The sequence below is a fragment of the Abramis brama genome (genome assembly GCF_963993115.1).
Source record: "Abramis brama genome assembly, chromosome: 8".
In the NCBI taxonomy this organism is placed as follows: domain Eukaryota; kingdom Metazoa; phylum Chordata; class Actinopteri; order Cypriniformes; family Leuciscidae; genus Abramis; species Abramis brama.
Window position 1 is genome coordinate 29358683 of NC_139970.1, and position 26395 is coordinate 29385077.

At 36.5% G+C, this 26395-nt stretch overlaps 1 protein-coding gene across 3 annotated transcripts in view; it reads right to left on the minus strand.

Moving 5' to 3' along the window:
- The window catches only part of ptpn4a (protein tyrosine phosphatase non-receptor type 4a), a 48471-nt gene that overhangs the window by 19189 nt on the left and 2887 nt on the right, over nucleotides 1–26395 (minus strand). For all 3 annotated transcript variants that reach the window (XR_014607400.1, XM_084121491.1, XM_084121490.1), the window contains exons 2-10: nucleotides 12404–12558; nucleotides 5429–5536; nucleotides 4688–4730; nucleotides 4486–4564; nucleotides 3584–3628; nucleotides 3241–3293; nucleotides 1012–1132; nucleotides 520–607; nucleotides 116–204 (exon numbers count right to left, since the gene is read on the minus strand). Coding sequence is in view for 2 of the 3 variants with exons in the window: in XM_084121491.1 (XP_083977617.1) it covers nucleotides 116–204; nucleotides 520–607; nucleotides 1012–1132; nucleotides 3241–3293; nucleotides 3584–3628; nucleotides 4486–4564; nucleotides 4688–4730; nucleotides 5429–5536; nucleotides 12404–12541 (764 nt within the window). In the remaining variant the exon portion in view is untranslated. The remainder of the gene's footprint in view (nucleotides 1–115; nucleotides 205–519; nucleotides 608–1011; nucleotides 1133–3240; nucleotides 3294–3583; nucleotides 3629–4485; nucleotides 4565–4687; nucleotides 4731–5428; nucleotides 5537–12403; nucleotides 12559–26395) is intronic.

Sequence of the window (26395 nt, forward strand, 5' to 3'; positions counted from 1 at the left end):
CTTGAGGCTGACAGCAATGCTTAACATTCAAACTGGCTCAGTTTGCAACCTCAGCCACAGTCATTACACTTCATGACTTGAACCCGAATTACACAAAGTAGGCAAGTTCACTTACCATGGAAAGTAGTTGATTCGTACCCTGTTCTTGAAGATGGCAATGCCAGCTGATATCAAGCCTATGAAAATCTCTGTGTTGCTTTGATCCTGAAAGCAGGAACAGAGCGAGAGAGAGAAATTATTAATGAGGATCATTAAACGGTTTCGAAACTGTGTTGTGTAATGTCGTTTAAAGTGTTAGTCCACCCAAAAGTGAAAACTATTTTCTTACTTCTTACTTTCATGGTACATAAAAGCTATGCAAAATGCTCTTTCCCATACAATGAAAGTACAAAGCCTTCTGAAGCTATACAATAGCTTTGTGTGCGGAACAGACCAGAAATGAGCTCGTTTCAATGATTCTCTTTCTATACAAAGAGGCTTGTGTGTAGATACATAATGGAACAGCACTGGCACACTTACCCTTGCATAGTGCAGTTCCACTCCGTAGAGTTCCAACGTTCGTGCCGTGTTCAGATAATTGAATTCAGACTGTGCTGGGTTAAGTCCACTGTGCCCAGGCCAAAAAAGGGGAGAATAAAAGGTAAAAAATGAAGACATATGCTTCAGATTCACATCACAAGACAGTGTAGTAGAGGTATGTGTGTACAAAATGCTTGTGTAAATCTTTGAGAATCCACCGATTTGTCAGTATGGCAAAGACGTGGAGTACAATGAGCTTCCTGTTCTCAGCACAGCTCTACACTGTACGTACTAAGTAATGAGCACTGACAAAGCACATGTGAAGTGTTCATGAATATTCATAAAGCCATATGTGAAATCAACCAGACTCCTCCATTGTGGCAAATTTCTGACAGCAATGTAATGTGCTGGAAGGAATATTTGATTATAATAGTGACAGTGACAGGGTTGGCCAGAGTTCAGCCAGAGTAAGTTTAGAGCGGTGACTCTTACTTGTGTTGCTGGTGATGTTTGGTGACATCTTTTTCAAAGCCCTGAGGCTGGTTGGGGATGAAGCGGAACTCAGACAGGTATCCCGGCAAATTCTCTGCCTCACTGAAATCACCCAGCTCAGCTGAATCACACAATACAACCACAGTGTTATGAATAACAGCCATGACTCATAACAGTGCAACATGCAGACAATGTCACCCAATAATGTGTATAAAGGGGCAGGATCACCGATGGATACACACTGGTGCCCACATCTCTTGATCACTCGCTTTGTGTGTGATATTATTATGTGTCACTATTATTATGTGACATATTATGTGATGAAGCAAAATGCCCTAAAAGTTACGTGTCTACAACTTATATAAAATAAATAGATAAGAAAAGATATACTTTTATTAAGGATTCATTTAACCGATCAAAAGTGACAGTAAAAACTTTTAAATTGTTACAAATATTTATATTTCAAATAAATCCTGTTATTTTGATATATATATATCAAACTGCTTGCGGCAGTTCTAGTAGTTATGGAATTCTGGCACTTCTAGTGTTAAAACGTATTAAAATAGAAAACAGTTATTTTAAATTGTAATAATATTTAACAATATTAATAATTGTAAAGAAATTTGACCAAATAAATGCAGATTTGGTGAGCATAAGAAACAGCTTTTAACTTTATTTGAAAAATGTATTGAAAATAATTATTAAGATGTGTACAATCATATAAATTCAAGGTGTAAGATAGAATGTAAAAAACAAACGTAATGTCCGCACACTGATATGACTGCTCCAGAAAAGTATTTATTGCATCGTTTTTGACCATCAGGTCTTCGTCAGGCAAAGACCTGCAATAAATACTTTTCTGGAGCAGTCATATCAGTGTGTGGACATTACGTTTGTTTTTTGCTTTAGTTAATCTCCTTTGTCCTGCACATGAGCCCTGTTTGGGTTTGAGGATTGTGCAAACCTTTTTCGTATTTTTGACTTCGTAAGATAGAATGTAAGAATATTCTATATATTTTATATATGTAAAAATATACTATTTTTAAGTTCACATTACATGTTTAGAGTGTTTTAGAGTGAATAAATCAAAACATTCTGATGAGATAACATGTTTTTATTGACAAATGCCAAATGTTGTCAGATCAAACATGTTGAGACAATCCATGACTGCACATTGACTGAACGAGACCAATTCACCTTCACTTAAAAGCCAAGCATTGTGTTATCATTACATTCATCCTCACTTTAGAATACAATGACAAAACACACTAATGCTTAAAGCTATTCAAGGTTTTAGCATGATTAAACACCTGTTACAAATGTATTATCATGTAAAACACACAAGTCTTTCAAATCCGCTAAACCAATCCCATTGACTGACAAAAACAGCATAAACTGCAGCATTTAGCATCAATTTTGCCATTATGGCAGCTTGTCAGTAAACCTTAAAGCAAACAAAATAAGTTGCAATAGATAGCGCTGTCCTAGGCTACTGGGCTCAACAGAATCCCCTATGACCTATATAGCGCCCAAACTGCACGCTAAAAGCCCCGGAGAGACCGGAGCAAATGTGCTCACTACAGCAATCTGTCAAGAGTCATTATTGTTGAGCTCAATCTGGCAAGCGGACCCCCTAGGGCTCGGGATATGCCATGTCACTGCTCCATCTCGAGTGGGCACTATTAGGTTAACTCAGATGTGCTGGGCTGTGTTTGTGCCTGCTGTACTTCAGAGAGATTTCTTGCTCGCATATACTCCTGTTTTACAAGCTAGTGCTTGTTAAGCGTTGAGGTTGTGCACAGATGGAATGTACCATGCTGAGCTTGCGCAGTTGTATTTCGGTGGTTTGCTGGGAAGCTCAGCACTGGATTTTAGTTTGCATGATACCATCTATGGTGAGATATATTGCCTGACGTGGAAAAAGAAATGTGGTGCATATCATAGGCAGAAAACAACTTTAATTATAATTCTGCTGCTATGCTAAATTGCTATCAATTCCTCTCACTCAAGAAAGAGAATTACAGGCGCCACTTGTTTGACACCAAACATAACATTAAACAGGATTTAAAGTTGTAACATTAAAGAGGCCAAACCAGAATTAAAGCAAACCACATGTAATTGACCGTCACATACCGTTCTGCTTTAAAAAACTGATTTAGTTTTGTGGCTTCTTTGTCATTTAGATCCTACAACCATTCATTCCAATGAACGAGAAGAACTCATACTTACACTGAACAGCGTATGATGCCAGGAGTGCGGCAGTATTGTGCGGACAGGGCAGTCTGGGAAGGATATATATTATATTAAATTAACAGTATAACATGTTGGATATCAAACCAAATTGGTCCCAAATTACTATATTCAAGTAACCATAAAAGAACATTAAGCACATGCAACTTCAGAAGCACAAACTGCAGTGGTATCACAAGATGAATATTGAATGAACAATCTACATAGTACGAGTTACAATCATTTACAAGAAAATTGAATGCCCCTACTACTGAACGCACCTACCATGCAACTGGACTTAGAAAGATTTATAGTTAAAACAGTCACACAACATCCAGCTCACCTTCCACTGAGTATGTCCTGCTTAATCTGTAGAAAATACAGGTACCTACACAGATGGAAAAGAACATGACAAATCATTTATGTGAACCACTGGACAAAAAGTTCATGAGGTGAAGTCTTAAATATAAAAAATATAAAAAAATTAATTCAAACATCCTACAGGAAATGCTGTGCAGTCCTTGGATATTGAACCCACGATGACCTGCTAGTGCCATATTCTACTGTTTAAACACTACAAAGAGATAATGCTACCATATCACCATGAATCACTATGAATCACCGATTCAGGTGAGGATATCAATCAGTGTAATTTGCTTTACTCATCCCTGTTCTAGTCTATACTTCTCTGAACTATTTTTTACCTCTATATTACAGCACTTTTTACAGCCGCCTTAGAAACAAGAATTACAACATAAATGATTCAAGTATGCTAAAGGAATAAATGTAAAAGACAGACCCCATGACATTAAATCTATTTTTAGTTTATATCTATTAGCTCTGAAGACTTTTACATGACATGGTACGCATTTAAAAGTGTGCAAATTAACTTTTAGCATACTTATTTTAAAACAAATTGTATTTTTACATTTATTTTTTTCCCCCGCATTTTAAATACAAAATTTTTAAACATGCATTTAAAATGTTCAGTCTTTCTCTTTTAGAAAAACAGACCAAAATATTGCTGACTGAATTTGGTGACAGATTTTGGTCCAAAAAAAAAAAAAAAACTAGAACTAGAACTAGAACTAGAAAAAGGACTAGAATGTCCTTCTTACCTTACGACCTTAACTTATGCCATAGCCAGAATTCAAGACACACAAATGAACAGAGCAATGTTTCTTTAATAAACACTTTTCAGTGTCTTCATTTTATGTGCATCAGAGCTGAAATCCACAAACTCACCGTGTGTATTCTTCCTGAAGTTTGTTGGGGTCACTCACAAAAAATTTCACCCGGAAGTTTAGATGATGTGGGGAGCCCCCTAGCATTTTATTCAAAAGAAGAACACATGTGCAAGATGTGGAGATACAAAAGAGAGAAATAATAAATCAATATTGGGTTGTAAACAACAGCCTTTAAAATAGCTTTATATACAATTACTTACTTTTTAATTGCTTCCTTATGGGTTTATTTGGATCCAGCCACCTCTATAAATTATTGATAGGGAGAAAGAAAGAGAGAGATAGAGAGAGGAGAAGAAAAACCTTAATAACATGGCAACAGTCCAACACGACCTAATGTCACTCAATAATTCAATAGGCTGTTTTCTGCTGTGGGGAGGTGGGGATGTACTTATCTGCAGTTACACAAAGAGACAAAGTAAGTGTGTTTGTTGAGTAAAAAAAACTTTGATCCAGTTTCAACTGAATCAATGTAACTATAGTCTTTTCAGCCACAGATCGACCGATTGGTAGATACCTACTGGTAGACTGATGCAGGTGTAACATGAATGCTGATATGGGTTTGCTTTCATCTGAATGATGTAATTTCTTTTAGAGTCTGGAATATATATATATATATTTAACATTTACTGTAAGATTTTAGGAGGACATTCACTCATTTTTCCCCTAAAGAAACAAATGGCACTTTTGAAACTCACATTAGATGAATAATCCAGTCATATCAGTAGTCTAATATTCTGCTAATACTGAATATTGAGTTGGGCCACCCGAAAGGGAAAGATGCTTAATAGGATCTTTAAACCTGAACCGTTGTCTGTCCTACATTCCTAAATGTGAAACTATGTCAGGAATACTGGCCATTCACACAGTTGTGAAGCGAAACCCTTGTGAATCCCAGACCGGCTGGACTCTGGCACATCATTGAGCTTGACCTTTGAACTCACCGGGTTATCAGAGGAGTCGTCGGCCAGGTACAACCCAAAATAGTCTCTCTCGGTCAGCTCCAGGTGCTTGAAGACAGCGTCCAGTAGGATCTCTCCTTGATCGTGCTTCTATATAGTATGCGCACACACAGAGATAGAGGGAAAAATTCAAGTTTTAAGAATACACTTGAATTTAAGAATAATTTTTATTATGTTATATTAAATATTTGAATTTGAACCATTTAATTGTATTAAATACAATCATCATCTTCAGAATTATACTGTCTACAAATATTATTATACAATAACATTACTATCCTGATTTCTTCATTTTTTAATTTGGCATAAATAGTTGAAAACAGGACCTAGAGGGACCTAGAGCATAAAATAATAAGTGTGGAAGCGAACTAAAAGCAAAATGGGATCAGAGCCTCATTAAACTTTGCATTTGTCACAACAATCATGTGCATCTTTTTGGCTGACATCAGCAGCAAAGTAAAATCGGAAGTATACCCATATTTCCAGTAAATTCCAAGCCACTTGGGTGGTTAGAAACAGTCAGACGTAATAAGCCATTTTTATTGGCTGTCAGATCTGTTACAGCATCCTGATAGCAAAGCTGAGGCATTAGCAGCACTTTTATTTCCCGTTTTATCCATTTAAATGGTCCTGATAATACCAAGACAGCATATTCTGAACACGTGCCTTCTGAGAAACACAGACAGACAGTTCAAACCACATCCACGCTGTGTTGCTCAATAAACAAAATATGGCAACAGTCACATCAGCAGAACGAATGACAGGCCAGCCGAGAGAATATGGACAATCTAACACCTCTGCAGAGCTGCAAAACGTGCAAGAAAATACAGAAATATGGAGCGCAAATAGAATTTACATATTGACGTCACATGGAAAAATTTAAAATGAAACAAGCTTCAAGCTACAGATCATACATTCTGTACACACCATAAAACACACCAGACAAATTATATGTTGTTATTGTTTTTTAGACAGGTTACATGCCTTTAGTCACATCATCATATTTATTAAGTGACTCAAGAGCATTCATACATGTCTTTTATATCAGCATGAGAGCCAACATAAACAACAAATAGTCAAGTCACATCACCTATATTTACATACTGCTTTATACAATACAGATTGTTTCAAAGCAGCTTCACAGCAGGTGAAGTAACAAATAGGTCACAAATAGGTCTTACAGCCTCTGTATACCTTAAAAAATAAACCATGGGAAAAATTTACGTATACCAAAACAGGAAGTGTTTATATGGGCTTTGATTCTTCTAAAAGTTTTTTTTTTTTTTTTTTAGGATGTAGATACGAACAAAGTTCCCGGATTTTTGGAACCTTGTGTTTCCTTCCCCTGCCCTCAGCACTTTTGTGTAGATTTACAAACTAAATAAAAGTGTCTGAGAGGAGACTTGCTGTGGTCTCAGACCTCGAGGCTATTCGAGTGTGAGTTTTCAACAGAAGTCTAAAGTAACAGTAAGAACTGGAAATGGGATCCAAGTGCGGTATTTCCAATGAATGTGTGGATTTTGTTTTGTTTTTTATTTTGTAAATTAATTAAAAAAAATGTAGGCCAAGGACTTGGTTCTCCATCAGTTGTTGATTGGGTGGAGGCAGAACTGCTGAATGTGAGCTTGCAGTCAATTGTAAGAAAATGTTGGGGTTCAAACGGACTAAATGACTGTAAAAGTCTGGCATATGTCACCAGAGAGAAATAGTTTTACCAGAAGATCAAGTTTTTGACATTTTGATTAATCTTAATAAAGTGAAAAAAAAAAAAAAAGTTAAAAAAAATTGTGACATGCACGGATGAATTGTTCACAATAATATCAATAACATACATTTAGAAAATACTGTAAATTTATATTTAATGCTGACTTTAAAGGAGAAAAGGAGAGGAGTGCGGTATGACAAAAATGCTAACAGACTTGCGCCAGCTTGTCCAGATATCAGAGGTCTTCAGGAAGCCTGTGAGTGTTTTGAAGACAGTCAGTCCAAAGGAACAGGCAGCAAATAGCTTTGAGTTCTGTGTTTTGATACTAAGGGAAGATTGGCACTGCACAGGAGGCCCACAAAGTATTTGGACACACTTAAGCCACAATTATAGCCAGCATGAAATTGATTTCTCAATGCACGTTCCTGGGGTTATTGGGCAAGATTCATTAGAGCATGCTGTTTTGAAGGAAAAAAGTAACAATTGTCATAACAAATGTCCTTCTAAGCTAATGTCACTAAGGCCAATTGTGATGTTAAATGTGTCCAGAACTAAACAACAAGGATGGCCCGCTAATCCAGGCCAGAGCCAGAATGAGAGAGTTTCGGTCCAGCTGATGGAACCATCATTGGCCCTATTGGGCTGCTACATTTTACATACTGCGCTCAAAAAGCTGGCTCTCAGACAGCATGCGATCCCAAATTCAATTCTCTTTCGTGGCTTATTGCACTTGAATGGTCAAATACACACAAAATTGTCAAAATGTCCATCTTGGTGAGTATATTTTTGGTCATCATCATCAATATCAATATTTTTTATATAAAATTATGATTTTTTGACAAGAATGGTTAAAAATCTAAACTACTGGTCCGACTGGGCAATTGGAACATATGCTTATTGTTAATCCCCGGTGTTGCTTCTCCTTTAAATTGTATCGCTGTTGCCATCCCTCATTGAAAATAAATGAAATCCACACAACTCGAGGTACCATCCATGTCTTGCGGCAAAGGATAATGCTTAGGGTCAGGGATTTGAACAAACCCTAACCCCAGTATGTGCAATATGATGTTACTTGCCTTCGCAAACACCACTGATAAGAAAATCAAGATCAAAGTGACAAAATCTATAAGAACCTAGACATTCACATTAAGAGAGACGCTACAAGGCAGCAATCAATTCTAATATTTACAAACTTCCGGCTACTTCTCTGCATTCCAGACGTAACATGCACCTCTACAAACACACAGATGAGACATATTTACGATGACCCCTCCGTAACATCAACAACATCAACTTCTGTAACACAAATAACAACCTTCCTGCAAATAACACCTCGCCCCCCTCCTGATTATTTGCCTCTGGTCCTCCTTCTCTCCTTCCATTAGACCCTGTGCTTCCGTTCCATGTGCGCCTTATACTCATCAAGGACCCGTTGTGCTGCCAGACTATCTAGGTCATAAAGAGGTCTAGCACAAAAAAGTACAGACAAGAGAGCGAGTGTGTAAATTTGATCAATGGGGCTGTTACATGAGGACTGGCTTTCCAGGAAATGTTGGTTACAAATCAAAGAACAGAGTGACATGACAACTTCTAAGTAAGAACGCCTTGATTCATCTAACAGATCAGCAGCTGTTTAAAGTGAGTCATGTGATGTTTATAGGTTTACTGTTTATTGCTTGCTCAAAATCGAATATGGAAATACTTCCTGATTCACAGGAAATCCTTGGATAGTGTAACTGACGGGAAACCACTGGGGAAAACCTGAATAACTTTTTGTAACATGAGCAACCTTTAATTCAATTTTGGCACAGGCCCTTATTTCAAGTCAGGACATAACAGTTCTCCGTAAGGACCCTTTTATATACAACACTTTGCACAACACTGTGGATAAGGATGAACAAACACAAGGGTTTTGCAATAAGACCAACAAATGAAAGAGCTGAGGATTTGTGCCTTTGCTTGTCGCGTGTGAGGGGTGTGTCGTGGTAGCTTTATATTGCAGGTGCAAGTATCTACATGAATCTCTGGAACCCTGAAGGCCACTCTTCATCCTGCTGGAATGTCAAGCATGCATCCTTCTATAAGCAGAATTACACACTATCCTCTAGCTAGAACATGAGCATGATGTAGAATAGATGACGCAGACTGGAAAAATTCACATAGACGACACATTTCAAACGAATATGCATATGATTTGGGGTTCATATAGGAAAAAAAGGGAACACTTTATAATAAGTTCTATTTATAAGACCTTAAACACTGCATAATGTTCTACAGATCTGGCATTCACATACAATCATTCATTCATATACTGTATGATTAATGAAGTTTGGTGGCAATTATTTATTACACTACCATTAAAAAGTTTGGGGTTAGTAAGATTTTTTTTTTATGTTTTTGAAATAAGTCTCTTATGCTCACCAACGCTGAATTTATTTGATTAAAAATACTTTCTAATTGAATATATTTTAAAATAATTTATTCCTGTGAGGCACAGCTGAATTTTAATTATTATTAGTCTTCAGTGTCACATGATCCTTCAGAAATCATTCTTATATGCTGATTGGGTGCTCATGAAACATTTCTTATTATTATAAATGTTGAAAACAGTTCAGCTACTAAATATTTTTTGTAGAAATGGTATAATACTTTTTTCAGGATTCTTTGATGAATAGAAAGTTCGAAAGAGCAGCACTTATTGGATGCATCCTTGCTGAATAAAATTACTAATTTCTTTTTTTTATTTTACTTAGCCCAACCATTTGAACGGTATAGTGTAAGTGATATTAACAATGTTACTAATACGGATGCTGATAATTCACTTGTTTAACCATTAACTGGCAGTTAAAGGGTTAAACAGTTTAAAAAGTAATTTAAGTAATTTTTAAAGTAAATTTTCAAGATATTTTAAAACGTTTGCTGCATGGTTAAAAAACACGCTAGATATATAAAACTGAGTTTTTGAGAAAAAAAAACAGATTTTAAATAACTTTCTAATTGAATGTATTTTAAAATAATTTATTCCTGTGAGGCACAGCTGAATTTTAATTATTATTAGTCTTCAATGTCACATGATCTTTCAGAAATCATTCCTATATGCTGATTGGGTGCTCATGAAACATTTCTTATTATTATAAATGTTGAAAATAGTTCAGCTACTTAATATTTTGTACTTCACTTGCGTTCCAGTATCGACGCAAAATATCATCCTTCATATGTGCAAAAAATGTGCTTGGCATAGCACCACTGGGGCGGTGGTCACGCTGAACGGCACAGATTGTACAATGGAGCTATTTAAATTGAGCTGTGTAACTTTTTATGTTTGGTTAACTACTTTATTTTGATAATGAACAAACAATGTCAAGTTAGCATTGCTAGAACTGATATGTTGTGTGTGTGTGTGTGTGCACATGAGGTCACTTAAAATATTCCATTAATGGTCATACAGAAGACATCATTAGAAACTATAAAGGGTTAACTTTTATTTGTGTACACTCACAATAAAAACAAAACATTGTGCTTTTGTAAAATAAAGAAAACAAAGAGGATGCCGCATTCTGCCATCTCCGTCTCCTTTCCTTGAACTTTTTTTGGAGCGCTGCGGCTGCTTTTATACATAGCCTATATGATTTTATTGTTTTTCTTCGTTCACACAAGCGCTGCAGGTGTGTGAATCCTGCGATGTGTGAATCCTCATGTTCTGTTGTTTATTCTGCTATTTGCACATGTAAAATGAAACCCCTAGAAAACAAATGTTGTTATTTTTTATGGTTCACAGACTCTTATCCATTACAATTAAATGTAATTCTAATTGAACATAATCTTGTATGTTAAAGGTTAATGAGTTTCCCAGTTATGGGGGAAAAAAAACTAAATAAAAATCCCTAATTACTAGTGTTTGAAAAGGATATAATCAAGATTTGTGTTGGCTAAAGCAAGCATCACTAATTTTATTTCTCATAAATATGAATAGGGATTTGAAAAAAGAAAAAAATACATGTATTAAACATCAGTGTGAAACTGGTCTTGCACCATGTTACAGACATGAATCATGTCTCAGACTCAGATTGAAGAGAGTGTCTCTTGTTGTAGAGCCAAGCTATAACTTTTACAAATGACCAGACTCATCTGAGGGATGATGAAATGGATGAGAAACCACAACTGACTAACATTAAAAGAGGGACACAAGCCATAAAGACCACAATATCATAGATACTTGGACGTGCATGGACTCCATCCAGAACAACCTACAAGGAAGCATCTAGAAATGATCTATCAACTACCCAGAAGCACCTACCGTGATTTTGTTCATTGATATGTCCCTGGATCAACATCTTTTGTTGATCTTAGAACAATAGTCCTGTCAAAAAACATAGTCCTAACCATATCCCTTCCCCTAAACCTAACCCCACTGTATACCTAATTCTGAGATCTAATTGGATGATTGGAATGTTATTCCAAGATCAACAAGGATGTTGATCCAGGAACATATTCTACTTGTTGAAATCACATTCACCCCAGCAACCACATAGCAACACCACTCACATTTGCTTTAGAAAATGTGCATTTTCACATTTCAAGCATTTTCACATTTTCTTTAGAAAATGAAAATTTTCTGGGAAAACAGAAAAAATGCTGTTGAATTCCCTTTTGCCAAATAGGTAGGAAAACACCCATAATGCACTGGGCACGTTGCCGTCCATGGCCACTCCCACCAGGCTTCTTGGGATTGGCTTACTAGAGTCAAATATTGCCTTGCTTTAGTAGGAAATACTTCCTGGCAAACTTTTAGTCATAATGGTGTTTAGTCATATTATTCCCGGGTGCAAGCTTTCAAGAATAAACATTTAGCGGGAGAGATTTACTTTCGGTCTCTAGTGAAGGATCCAACGTATTGTAGGCAGTGGCTAAAGGCTGCAAAGAACCGCAAATACGTAAAGAACGCCACAACGAACAATCTAAAAAACCTCCATATTTGTAGTCAACATTTCAAACTGGATGACTGACTACGAATACACTGTTTTAAGCCAAACGGAGGGGAAACATTTTTAAAGAAACTTCCATTTTGTCACGCCAACAATCAACAATTTCTCGGTTCAGGCAACACGGAGAACGAGTAAACATTGTTAATTTACATATACTGCCAACATCGTAACAATACAAAGTGGATTGAAAAACGGCGAAGTTAGACATGACCATATCATTAGTTCATGATCTGATCATAAGTAAACTGAATTATTCACATTACTTACATTGACTTTAAAAGGCTGGACAGTGTTATCCAAAAGAAGAACGTTGCAGACCACCTCGGTGCGCTGCCTGTCACGTGCCAGCTCCGTCGCCCGGACATTGTAGGATCTGCCTGCAGGCAACCGGAAGCGTGTGGTCATTACGGTCCAACCAGAGTCTGTAACACAAAGATATCTGCTTAAGGTTGCGCAATTCCAGTATGACATAACATTTGCATCAGGTTGGGTTAGTAATTAATTAATTTAAAAACTAGGGCTGGGTATCGTTCAAAAAAATTCGATACCAATACCGATACCGATACCTTGATTTCGATACCGGTTCCTGAACGATACTTTTTTCGATACCAATTTTATGAAATCCATTTTAACAAGATTACATAACACATTACCTCAGAAAAATGTTGGTTTTATTTTTTCAGTTTGACTCATGCTCCTTAGTCAGTGCACAAAGGAACAAAAAAAGCACAAAGGAACAAAATATTCCTTATACATATACATAAGGTACAAAATATTTTTTTATAAAGAGCTCATGCTCACCAAAGCTGAATTTGTTTGATCAAAAATACAGTAAAACTTGTAATATTGTGGAATAGTATTACAATTTAAAATCTTATTTGAATATATTTCAAAATGTCATTTATTCCTGTGTTGTCAAAGCTGAATTTTCAAAATCATTACTTCAGTGTCACATGATCCTTCAGAAATATGAAAACAGTTTTTGGAAACTATGATACATTTTTTCATGATTCTTTGATGAATAAAAAATTCAAAAGAACAGCATTTATTTGAAACAGAAATCTTTTGTAACATTACACATGTTTTAAGGTCATTTTTGATCACTTTAATGCATCCTTACTGAAAAAAAAATTCTGACCAACACATTTTTGAACGGCAGTGTACACTCAGTAGGTCATTATTGCAATATAAACACTGTCAGAGTGATCAACAAGGTATCTCTTCATTTACCAGTCAAAGACGGAGCAACTTTCTGCTCTTATGTTTACTCATCATATCTGTCGCGGTACCGTCTTTGCAGCAAATACTGCATCGCGCGCTGTTGGCATCGAGCCTGGAGAAATGTAGCCACACTTTTGATCGACTTTTCCACATCTTTAGGGTATTGTGAGTGTGTGTGCTCGCGTCTCATTGAGTATGTGCGCGAGTTTGTGTGTGTGTGCTCGCGTCTCATATGAGAATGTGCGTGGACAGTTTGTGTGCGTGCGCGCGTCTCATATGAGTATGTGCGCAGAGAGTTCCGCGCGTCTCGTGAGTGTAGAGTTTGCGTGTATGTGCGTGAGCGACTTTAGGCGTGTCGTTGTGCATTTCATATGTATTTGTTTGAGCACTGACGTTGACGAGTTAACCCCTTAGGTATCGAAATCTGGTACCGAAAAACAAGTAATTTTTCGATACTCGATAATCGAGGCAATTCGGTCGGTACCTAAAAAGTATCGAACTCGGTACCCAGCCCTATTAAAAACAGGTATAATTATTACTATAAATATATAATTACAGCATAGACAATTTTGTACTGGTTAAACTGGATCACAGCATTTACAAGGCCGATTCAGACTCCAACTTAAATGCACACATGACAAACTGATATTTTTATGTACAGCCTACATTATGCCTAAATATATCTATTTCCTTAGGGGTTCTTACGCAGCTTTCCTGCTAAAAGTAACAGCAAATGGGGACATGGAGGATGGACTCAAAGAAGAGGTATTCACATACACAGAAATACATTTCATTGTGTTGCCTGTCGATGACATCATATCCCCGTTACACTCGATTTCTTTGATTTTACTTCAACCATGGAAACACCAAATATTCTTTAATGTAATATGTGTTTTATTAGACAGGTGAGCAACTGTTTGAATACATTTATTGTCAGAAAAAAAAATCATTGTTATATAGGTCAATATGGTTAGAAATTTGAATCTCTCTGTTTGTCAAGTGGCCGACAAAGCATAATCAGAAAGTCAAAGAGCTTTATTTGTAGTAAGCATTTTCTCCACCATACAATGGCCCGGTTTCATAGACAGGGCTTAGATAAAGCCAGGATTAGGACTTAGTTTAATTAGGATATATAAATAGTTTTTATAAATATGCCTTAGAGAAAAACATTACTGGTCTGCATCTTGAGAGAAAACAATGGTAGGCTACTGACATATTTTAAAATGTAGGGGCTTTTGCACCAGGTAGTTCTAGGAGCTTAGCTTTAGGAACTAGCCACCAGGGGTGCGTTTCCCGAAAGCATCGTTGGCCAACTATGGTCGCAAGTTCATCGCAATGTCCATTGAACTCTATTGGTAACGACAGGACTTGCGACCATAGTTGGCCAACGATGCTTTCGGGAAACGCACCCCAGGGTGGTTCCCAGAGAACTAATGGTTCCCTTAGGAACATTTTCCTGGTTGAATTTGCACCGCCAGTAGGAACTCTGAAGTGACGTAAGCCACGCTTATTGTTGTGACTTTAATATTGACGGCGCGGCGGACCTTTATTTTGAAGGCGCTGAGAACGCCAGAGCCTGATCACACAATGCTCGTATTCTCGTGTTCATTAGTTTACGATCTGTCTAACAGTCCAGCCAGAGTAACGTTATAACATAACTTTAAAAACACTCAAATGTGCTTTTAGTATGGTAGTTTTGACAAGTAAAACAGCCCTGTGTTAACCCACAATTTTAATTAGTCAAATAAAGCGACCTGTATGAGAAGAAGTAATTCAGCACCAGCTACTATTTCATTAGAATTAAATAAAATGTGAATTTAAGTGACCAAACGTAACTAACAAAGTTCAAGTTCAGAGAAGGAGGTGGCGGACGTTAAAAGTAACTTTAATTGTAAAATAAACAAACAACAAAACGAAATAAAGAAACAGCAGCGGCTAGCCTGGCTTCGCCCTCCTACGTACTTCCGCTCAATTTTCATTTTCTTTCAGTACTCCGTCTGGGTTTGCGGTATATTCGTGGGTTTTTTCCGGTCAAATTTTTACCGGTCCAATCAGCGAACAGAGGGGATGGCTGATAGGGCTGAACGATTAATCGCACTATCCATGTAATCGCACTTAAATCGAGATGGCTTATCACGATTTTAAAATCGCAAAGGATGCGATTATTTTTTATGCTCAGTCTGTCATTGATGTACGGCTCTGTAAACGCTGCTCCATCTGAAAGCACTGTGAGTTTGAGTCACTTATAACGTGCATTTGAAAAAACAACACGCGTCAAACATCTTTCCAAAACATGAGAAGCATTTATGAACCTCTTGTCCAACAACAGACATTTAATAACATGCATTTACTCCAAACTTACTTCATAAAGACAGTTGAGCTCCTCCTTCTGTGAGATGATGTGCCTTCTTACACAGAATAAGGCAGCCGTGTATTTATAAGTCATGTTTAATCAAAGCGTTTCAATCTTCTGTTTATTCAGCTACAGCGATAAGGGTTTCCTGGAATGATGCGCATTATTGTACTTCTGCGGCGGGGCATATTTAGCGTGTTTGCGAGATCGCGTGCGGTTTTGTTGCGATTAATCGTTCAGCCCTAGTGGCTGAGAACGATGACGTTGAGGTCATGCACTAGTTTGAGTTGTAGGGTTACGTCAACGTTATTGATTGGTTATGCCAGATCCAGAGTGGCTCTGTACCCTGTACCCTGTACCCTGTACCCGTCTTCAAGGAAGTTAACGCTTGTCAATGGAGTGGCCAGACTCTCTGTACAAATGAAATGTACGAGAGTCTGTTAGGACCAGGCTAAGCAGCGGCTGACTGCGGCATATAAATATAATAAAACGGCAACATAAAATGTCCCATGCAGGCTCTCGGCCCCGCCCTGCATCATATCAATGTTAATAAAACTTTAATACATTAGATCACCCATGAAAATGATTCCTGCCCGAGTCCTGTTGGATAGCTTCCCATCGGCTGTGGAGGTGAAAACGACAACTCATGCTCATTCTTGGCGTCATCAAGCTACGCCTTTGTTATTGTTTTGAATAAATGACCATAGCGGAAAAACTTACATACTGTGCCTTAAACCTTTAAGAGATTCAATTATTAATATTTTTCCCCTCACATTTCTCAGATTGCCTTATCTTGGGAAATCTGCTGTGCTCTATCAGGTGAATAGAACAGTAGAGCAGTTTGTGTGTAAGATCAGCCATGTGGAAGCGCTTTCACTTCAGTATTCTGACATGTCCACGGGTCATAACCAGCAGGCCATCCACAGAGACTTCTGAACCCCTCTCATGTTCATTCATAGATCTACAGTCATGTAAAGGTCACAGAGAAATATCTCTGACCTTTAAGGTACCTCACCTCACAGGGATTTCTGGGCATTCAAGCTCAAAGGTTTTTTTTGTGGGGAAAAAAGGGAAACACTATAATAAAGCATTTAGATTATATATAAGCATCTAAAATAAAACAGAATACATACAATGACTCGATAACAATTCCTATAGTTTTGAAGGGCATGTGTGCATGTCACATGAGCAAGAGAGATCAGGTAAAATGAATGCCTTATGAACTAACAACAGATGACCATCATTTTGTGAAAATGCTAGACAGTCTAGAACAGCATGAGGATGCGTACATTTTAGCTTAACAGACCATTAAGAATGAGTGCACCTTGCATGAGTCTTGCACTGCACAGTTATAATGAAAAATGTCTGAAGTAATCTTGCTGATGATAAGGTACCTCACCTGACTGCTGCCTCTGTATTTAAAACAAATCTAGAGAAACTGCCCTTTGCAGACAATAAGTAATATAGGATTCTGTTGTTCACAGGTTTATTAATGATTTAATTATAGAGTATGACATTTGAATGAAGCAGCTTGCATGTGCATTGCTGGAAGTCAATAATAAAAATAAAAAAACAGGAGAGTAAAAGGGCAAACTACTTAAGACAGATAGTTTACAAACTCAAGACAGATGCTAAGAGCAATGTCCTCATTGTGTCATAATGCCGAACAAGCAGCTGAGGGACTTATAAAGATGTAAACAAAAATTCACCTTAATGGTTTACTATCCGGTCTTCCAAAAACATCAGCTTTAATGCATTCAAAGCACACAAACTCAACGCGCAAAGGTCAGTAAGCATGGCAGAATCTACACAGCCCAGGTGTCCTCAGTGTAGCTCGATCCTCCTATGCAAGCTAACCTTTATATGTCTGTTCCCTCGGGGGACGTCACCTAACCACATGAGCGTGCTTGAATAGGCTTCCATTACATTCAGCATAACTCGGCTCAACAGAACAAGCATTTAACTCGCAAATTACAGCATATGAATGTGAAAAATCATTTGGCTACACCGGTGCAAGTTTCTGACACGCACACAAACTAATGAGGATCTATAATATACCATCAGAATAATAATTCACAAAAAAATAAAACATATATGCAAATTATTTAGACTATGATTGGCTGTTATTCATTCTATTTTTTCATTCCCTCTGCCCATTTCATTTTTGATGTGAAATTATGTTTTGAGGTCCCTGCATTCAATTGTACAATCTCAATGCAAAAATCACCTGTCAAGTTTATTAAATATATTACATCAGCGACAGTCAAATTGGACGAATACAGACATTGATGCAGATCCTGTTGTAAATAATAGTGAAAAATCACTTTATAAAACTGTTGTTCCATTATTACCCCTTAGCAGATTTTGATTAATATACAACCATTCCATTTTAAAGAGTAAAAAAAAAAGAAAAAAAGAAAGTGAATTCATACTTTCAGTAAAAATGCAAACAACAACAAAAAAAAGTTTCTTGATCACCAAATCCGCCATTCAGATTCAGCAGGAACCATTTATGTAACTTAAAAATACTCAATCTATGCCACTGCCATAGAAGCATAAATAAAGACGCCTCAAAAAGTGATGTAGTTTTTGTTTCATATATGATATATTACTATATCACTTTATAATAACTTTCTTTCTTTAAATTAGGGATGCACCGAAATGAAAATTCTGGTCCGAAACCGAAATTTCTGGATGCACTTTGCCGAAAACCAAAACCAAAAATAAATAATACATTAGTAATTAATTAATCAAATTTTTTTAATAATTAACACTTAAATACTGTAGCTAAAACAAATTTAAATTGCACATAAGGCACTTTTAATAATTGTTTATATTCCAATTTGTTGGTGAAATATAAACATTCAAACCAAAAACTGTAATAATTTGTTTTCATGACAGATTTATTCAAGTATACATTAAACAATGAAGACCTCACTAACAGGTTAAGTACAAATATAATGAATTTGTAATACAGTGCATACATTTAGCAAAATGCTTCTCTCTAGAGTTTTTTTTTTAGCTAACTAATGAGTTTATGGACATTGAGGTAAATGTAACATTAAGTGACTTTGTATAGCCTACAAGCTGTTTTATTGACGTCTTTCCCCAGTTGAAACACACTGATTGAGTGATTACATGAGACATGATACATTTCAGTAAGTTGTAATGTATCTTTCAACATACCTTCTGGTGTTCACCCATGTTTATTTCATGCTGTAACAAGTAGTAAAGAGGAGATGAGATGATCAGTTCATGTGCGCTGTGCTGCCGCTCGAACTGTATTAAAGAGCGCCAAAACAACATTTATTGTTTAAATTACGTAATAAAATCGACAGAATTTGAGACTTTGCTTAATATTAAAAATAACAAAATAAAAAGCCGAAATTTTGGTGCATCCCTAATTTAAATAACTCTATAATATCATTCACAAATATACTGAGCCAGAAGTCGAAATTTTCTGGAAATCAACCTACAAATAGCTTATTATTTAGTAGTCTCTGCAGATTACTGAAAGAGAACAAATATTTTAACATAAAAACAATTACAAAGTTCACCTTTAAATGTTTTCATTGGAGGATGTGAATAGTGGGCATGAAACACACATGAAATGCAAATGATCAAAATCAGGTAAAATTACAGTCACTTTAACATTTATTAGAAGCTTACACCAAATTGTTTTTGTGTGCGTTCTCAGGTACAAAATATTGCAAGGCATGGCAAAAGGCTACACTAACAAGCTTCTTGGTTCCCCTGAGCCAAGACTCAAACATTTTTTGATTAAAGCTGCATATTCCAGTCAATTCTGCACTGCTTACAGTAGCAGGTTTAGGCTAACTGCTGAGGGTTTGTCCACTCTAACGACGCTGTCAGTTTCTGGACACACGGACCCTGTATGTTTCCACTCCTGCATCCGGCCTCTCCGCCGAGACATAACCACTCACCAGGAACACAAAGCTACTTGAATAAAAAGACGACTACCACAGCAATCAATATCCTGTAAACAAATCTGCCTCACTTCATTAGAGGGAAGAAAGCCTCCCCTGGGCTGAAGATGGTAGAAGAGTCTTGAGCACTTTAGTAATGGAGACTACAACTGAGAAAGCGGCTAGCTCAACTCAAATGTTCTGTATTCATTATACGTCCCCAGGCGAGGCAAGTCCAGATCGATAGATGCTGTGTGTACTACACGGTCAACTTGAGCCTTGAGCCCTTTGCAGGGATGTGTTGTATGTTGGAAATCCCCATGTCAGATCTCCTTCCATTCATAGGATACATGACTCAGGAGACTCACATGTTACTCTGTCCATTAGCTTATGCATGTTGTAGCCTTTGAAAAAATAATGCGATCTTCGCTTTTTGTTCAAAATGTTGCTTTTTTTAATGAAACTTGTGTGTTGATAAAAAGAATGCATAGAATAAAGTTAGAATAAAAAAAAAAAAAATCTTTTTTTTTTCTGTTCTTTCTTTTTATAGCATGTTCAGATATTTATATGACAAAATATTCTGGGAGCCATGAAAGTTTTGTGCAAATTATCAAAAATGCTAGCGGTGGCTGGCAACTTTTTTCAAAAACGCTGGTGGGGAAAGTGTTAAACAGTTTAAGCTAAATTAATTGTTTTTAAAGCAAGTTTTTTTTATGATTTTAAAACAATTTTGTAACCAGCATGAAACATTAAGCTACCTAAATTAATAAACACTTCTTTTGCCAATTTAGTTCAATAGTTAACTGTAGCCTGATTACAGTTGCTTAGCAACTTGCCGCATTAATAAAGCATTCGACTAACAGTTAAAGGTATACTTCAGCCTCTTTAACACTTTATCTACTTATGATTAGTAATTCTGGTATAAATGTGGGCAGTCATACAATGTTTTATGGATCCAAGGATTTCCAAACAAGCTGATTTTACAGCTTAATACTCAAATGGTTTCAAATCTGAAAGTAAAATTATGTTTACTAGAAGTACATTCAACTTTTATTTCATATGGAGAATTAGCCTTCCCACAATATGATCTAAAAGCTCTTAGGAAGTGGTTGAATTTGCATTGCCTTGAGTATGTGGATCCAGAAATTGTTCATTTTTATATTAGAAAGTGTTAAAATGGGACCAGCATATCTAGATCAGTCAACAAGTCAGACTCTGACCAAAACTGAAACAGGAGAATGATCACACAATTATGCACAGACATCATTCAGAATTACTGCTAGCAAAAGGACTCCCTCAGTCTAAAGCTTAAGGTTTAAGGTTACAGTAGCACTGTTGAACAAGGCAAAACAAATGCAAACACTCTCTCTAAAAGACATTTGCCACAATGCAGCATAATACTGCAGACACACAATACAGAATTGCAAAAGCACAGAGAAAGCTTAAAGCTTAGAATAGCCAATAACTAATAAAGGATAAAGAGTTTGGTAAATTTGCCATGCATGTTAGCTTGAGGTTGGTTTGAATCCCATTTTGGGAGAACAAACACAGACCTTTCCTCTACAGCGAATGGCCAATGGCAGCCCACATAAACAGCGCAATGTGCTGCGAGTGTGTTCTCTGGCATGTGGGGAGGGGAAGTGGGCGTACATCCTGACTCAGGTGAGTATACACACTTTCAAACTAGGTCTACGGGAGTCAGTGTGTAACCAGATCTTACAAGCACGACCCAGTCAATCTCTGAACTTGACATTTTTGCAGCCTCTGGCTACATTTGGCACAGCAAGCACAAATGCAATGACTAGAGGAAGTAAAAAAGGAAAAGAGTGATTTTTCCAACCGCTCTGCTTCAAAAACAGTTTGAATGTGGATGAGGGAAACAAAAACCAGCTTGGACAGTATGGAATTTTAAGGGAAAGCACTTTAGGTATTAAGACTTTTAGTGTACTGCAATAGCTTTTTTGTAAATGTCTTTGTTCTTATTTTTTGTAAAGTTAAAATAAACTATATTATGATTATTAATATAATTATTAATAATAAAAGAATTGGAGGAAAGGATGCATAATTGAATTTTTACCTTCTGAATCATAGGCTAATCAAATCGAATAGTGAGCCAAGCAAAGATTCACACGTCAATTAAATTACCATTGCCGTGATTTAATGTTCACTTAAAAGTGAATCTTTAATAATACTTTTAAATAACTGTTACATGTAATCTTTAGCAAATCTCAAAATTAATATTTTTTTTTATAATGTACATTATAATGTTGTGATGTCTACATTTACATTGGATTAAATACCCCTAAGGTATTTAAATTAATTTACACAATTTAAAAGCATCACAATTAAAATTATTGATTTTAGTTTTTAGTGTATTATTGTAAATGTATGTAGTACAGAATTTTAACATAAGCCATTTATCGGTTAATGACCATAATATGAAAATAACTATAAAGCTTTTAATAATTATTGATTCATCTCTAGTGGGAATACTTCAAAATATCCCATTGTATTTGCATGGTTCAACAATAATACCATGGTATTAAAACGGTAATTTGTCCAACAAGCCATGGTACTCGTAGCCTATGTTCATTCAAGCATACCTCACAGAAAATAATCTAACCTCGGCTGATGTGTCCAAGCATGCAGCGTCGGTTCCGTGAGGTTAAATAAAATTTAATATGCAGAGACAGTTACAAGTAAAGCCATTAGTAGGCTTATATCCTCGCCAAAGAGTAAACATTATGGGCTATGTTTGTTTGAGTATCCCAATGCAGCAACACTGGAAAAATGTGAAATGTAAAGCTAAGAAGCAGTGGGCCCATCAAAACAGGTCTACTCTGAACTGCAAAGTTGTTTCCTAAAAGTTTCAGCATGTCTGGTAGTAGCATCTGAAATCAGTTTCCTACTTTCAAATTAACAACAAGTAAAGTTCATAACACTGTAATTAAAATTATTTTCCACTCACTCCAGATTTGTAAAACACCACATCAAACATCCTATATGGAAAAAAGGTCAATAAACCAACACTTAATTAACTTTTAACAGTTCGTTAAGCCCTTCCACTCGGGCCCTGTCTACACCTGGTATTAAGATGAGTTTTGGTTGATCAGATCACAAGTGGACGACGCTACAGATGTAAACAGGGTCTAAAACATTTTGAGCTTGTCCACTTTCGACCACTTCCAGAGGTAGTCGAAAACGCATTCGGACAGATTGTTTTCTTAGTGTAGACGCTCATGTGGTTGAATGTGTTCGAACAGCCACAACGAACGCGTAAACATTATGGGTAGCGCGATAGCCAGACTGGATTTAAACTTTTCCAGCTGAAGACCTAAGTGAATTGAAGACAAAAAAATAAAAATAATAATGTACCAAGCACAATGTTCTCTCACCATTCCTGATTTAGCGTTCATCGTCGTCTTTAGGCTGTCAGAGTAACGAAAGCTGGTTGTGTGTTTTTCCAGTCTCCGGTCGCATTCATATGTAAATTGCACAAGCTTGTTTCGTCCATTAGATCGAAAGATCTAAAAAAGCCCTTCCATTTACTCGCCCATAGACCCTCCCCTCGAACAAATCAGGACAGATGTGGTCAAAGGTGGACGGAAGAGATGGATTAAAACACCAGGTGTAAACGGGAATATGTCTTCCTCATCTACTTGTGATACGATCGATCAAAACGCATCTTAATACCAGTTGTAAATACTGTAGGGCCTTAGTCATTAAAAAATACAGAGGGTCAGGGTCCAATATATGTTTAGTTATAGATAGATAGCTTATGGTTCTTCTTATTTGAACAAATTCCTAATCTATGTTCCTATTATGTGCACACATCACAAGCATATGGAAATTTCTTGTGAAAATATTTCATGCACAAGTGGTCCAAACACAGGGAACAGGCTTGTGTAATAGAAGGGATAATACAGATGTAGTCTACAGATATAGACACACTCCCGTGTGGGTGAATTTTTCCAAACGACTCTTCCTCTTTCCGTCAAAACACTGAACTGAACACAAGAACTTTACTCAATGCTTAAACATCTCATTGTCTCTTTGAGATGTGTCACGAGCCTTGCATTAAAAATGGAGGGGGAAAAGGAGGTCGTCTATTTTTGTCTGTCTGAGTTTAGTTGCAGACAGGCAAAAGCCAATGAAATGCAGAAGGGAATCTCCACAGGTTTGATCATAAATTGTATCTTCCGGGGCAGAAGAGACATTTTAATAATACAGTATTCTGTTTTGGATGTTTCCTTTCTTTTAAGGTCAAGTTCAACTTAGTGCTTTATTGTATGGCTAAGATTAAAGATAAACACTTTAAAATAATGTTCTGTTTGTTAACATTAGTTACCTACAGTATATTAGTTCAATTAATGTTAATCTCAACATTTACTAAAACGTTATTAAAATTAAACATGTTAACTAACATGAATATGAACAAGTTAATAAATACTGTTAAAAAATATACTGCTCACTGCTAGTTTAAGTATATGTTAACAAATAAGATTTTATTGTTTTTGAAAGGATTTTCACCATCATTACTCAAGTCTTCAATCGCATGACCCTTCAGAAATCATTCTAATATGTTGATTTTGTGCTCAAGAAACATTTATTATTATTCTCAATGTTTTAAAAAATTAAACACTTGTGTTGCTTACTTTTTTCAGGATTTTTTTGATAAATAGAAAGATCAAAAGAACAACATTTATTTAAAATGTAAATATTTTGTAACATTACTGTCACTTTTGGACAATTTACTGCACCCTTGCTGAATGAAAGTATTAATTTCTTTCAAAAACAAATTCTTACTTACCACAAACATTTAAATGGTAATTAGTGTAAATGTCAAATAAGTCTCAAAATAAGAAATTGTATTTCCTGTCCGCAGTGATAAAAAAAAAGAAATCTCAAAGTAAAAAGGAAGCTCATGATAGCTTTTCCTTTCTATTTTGGAGCACTTACCACAAAAATGTGACACTCATTTCCTCAGGGCCGAGCGCGTGTATGGTGACAGCATGAGGAAGCAACACTGAGATTTATAATTAACAAAATCTATGATGTGGATTTGAAAGAATATGCCATTTCATCAGAAAAACTGGGAAATGGAAATTATTGAATAAATCCTCCCTCACAAAAACAACACACAGCTAACAATAACAAGTACCGTTACTCTTGTAAAACACCTTCGAGTCTGCGACAGATGGGCTGTATACACAGCTGTGATTTGCTTCTGTCATATCTGCTGAAACGCATGCGATGTGTGGCTGGTGATCCGTTTGAGTGCCACATGAGCGGTCACCGCAACACCGCTGACAGAACACTCTCTATTCATGATACCGAGGCCAGTCATTCATCTCCTACCATCTCTGACAGGAAGTTTTCATTGGAAAGAACAAGCAGAGAAAATCTGTCAAAACAAGCCTGTATTTCCTGCAGGCTCATCTCTTTATGAATCAGATCTGAGATGAATATATTTGACCTGGCAGCAGAAGGTGCAGTGCTTAGATGAACTAATGATAATTCCTGATTGTCCAGTTAAATCTGATGGGTGTTTCTGTATTGCTATACCCAAATGTTTTCAGTCACTTTGACCCCTGGCGTATGTGGAGGTGCTCTAAACTTTGGTGCATTCAAAGCTCTCTTAAGATTTGCACTAAGTAACTAAGTAGGACACCGAACCCTATAATAATTTCCACAAAGAACAACAGCGCTTCAAATTATCAAGAGAGTCAGACACTGAAATTCTCAGTTGGTGGTGAAAAGAAGTCTCTTGCAGATCCGCTGATCAGCCTTGTGTCATCTTAGAGAGCACACCATCATTTAAAAGTTTGTGGTCAATAAGCTGGTCATGTTGTTAGTTGTTGTTTTTTTTAAAAGAAATTAATACTTCACTGAAAAAAAATTATTCGCTGAATTTAATTTAAAAAATGTATCGTAAGTGGTTGCACACAATTGATTTTACCTACATTTAAACAAATGCATTAAGTTGAACTAAAATTGAACTTAATGCATTTGTTTAAATGTAGGTAAAATCAATTGTGTGCAACCACTTACGATAAAATTTTTTATTAAATTCAACGAATCATTTTTTTCAGTGTTTGATCCAGTAAGAAATAGGAACACTTTTATCAAAAGTGACAGTAAAGACTTCTACACTTAAAGCTAGAACGCTAAATAAAAACAGTATTTAAAGTAAATAAATGCTGTTTTTTTAAGATTTCCATTCATCAAATAATCCTGAAAAAATTTCAGAGTTTCCACAAAAAAATTAAGGAGCACAATAAGATAATAATAAGAAATGTTTCTTCAAACCAGCATAGAAAGATTTCTAAAGGATCATGTGACGCGTTTTAATAATATTACCTAAATTGAAATGAATAAATGCTACTCCCATGAGGAAGCTCAGCGATTAATACAACAAGAGTACTGTGAAAAAGGAAGACCCTTCAGCTTGAAATGAAATATCAGCTCAGTCTGAGAGAGTACATGGTGTTAAGATCCCATGAAACATCTCCATAATAAGGTGCTTAACTTGGCCATGGGTTGCTCTCGGGAGGTCAGAATTTACACTGCAATGTGCTCGGTCAGGCAATGTGGTTTCCAATACTGAGATGGGCAGGTGCTGCCAGTTCCAACTGTCTGAACACCTGCCTCCTGTTACCCCCTCTTCAAAACTCCTCAATTCAGCTCCACATGGCCTTGGCTCAGGTGCACAGAAATGCCTGCCAGGGCCCTTGGTGCAGCCCTCGCGCCCCTAACAGC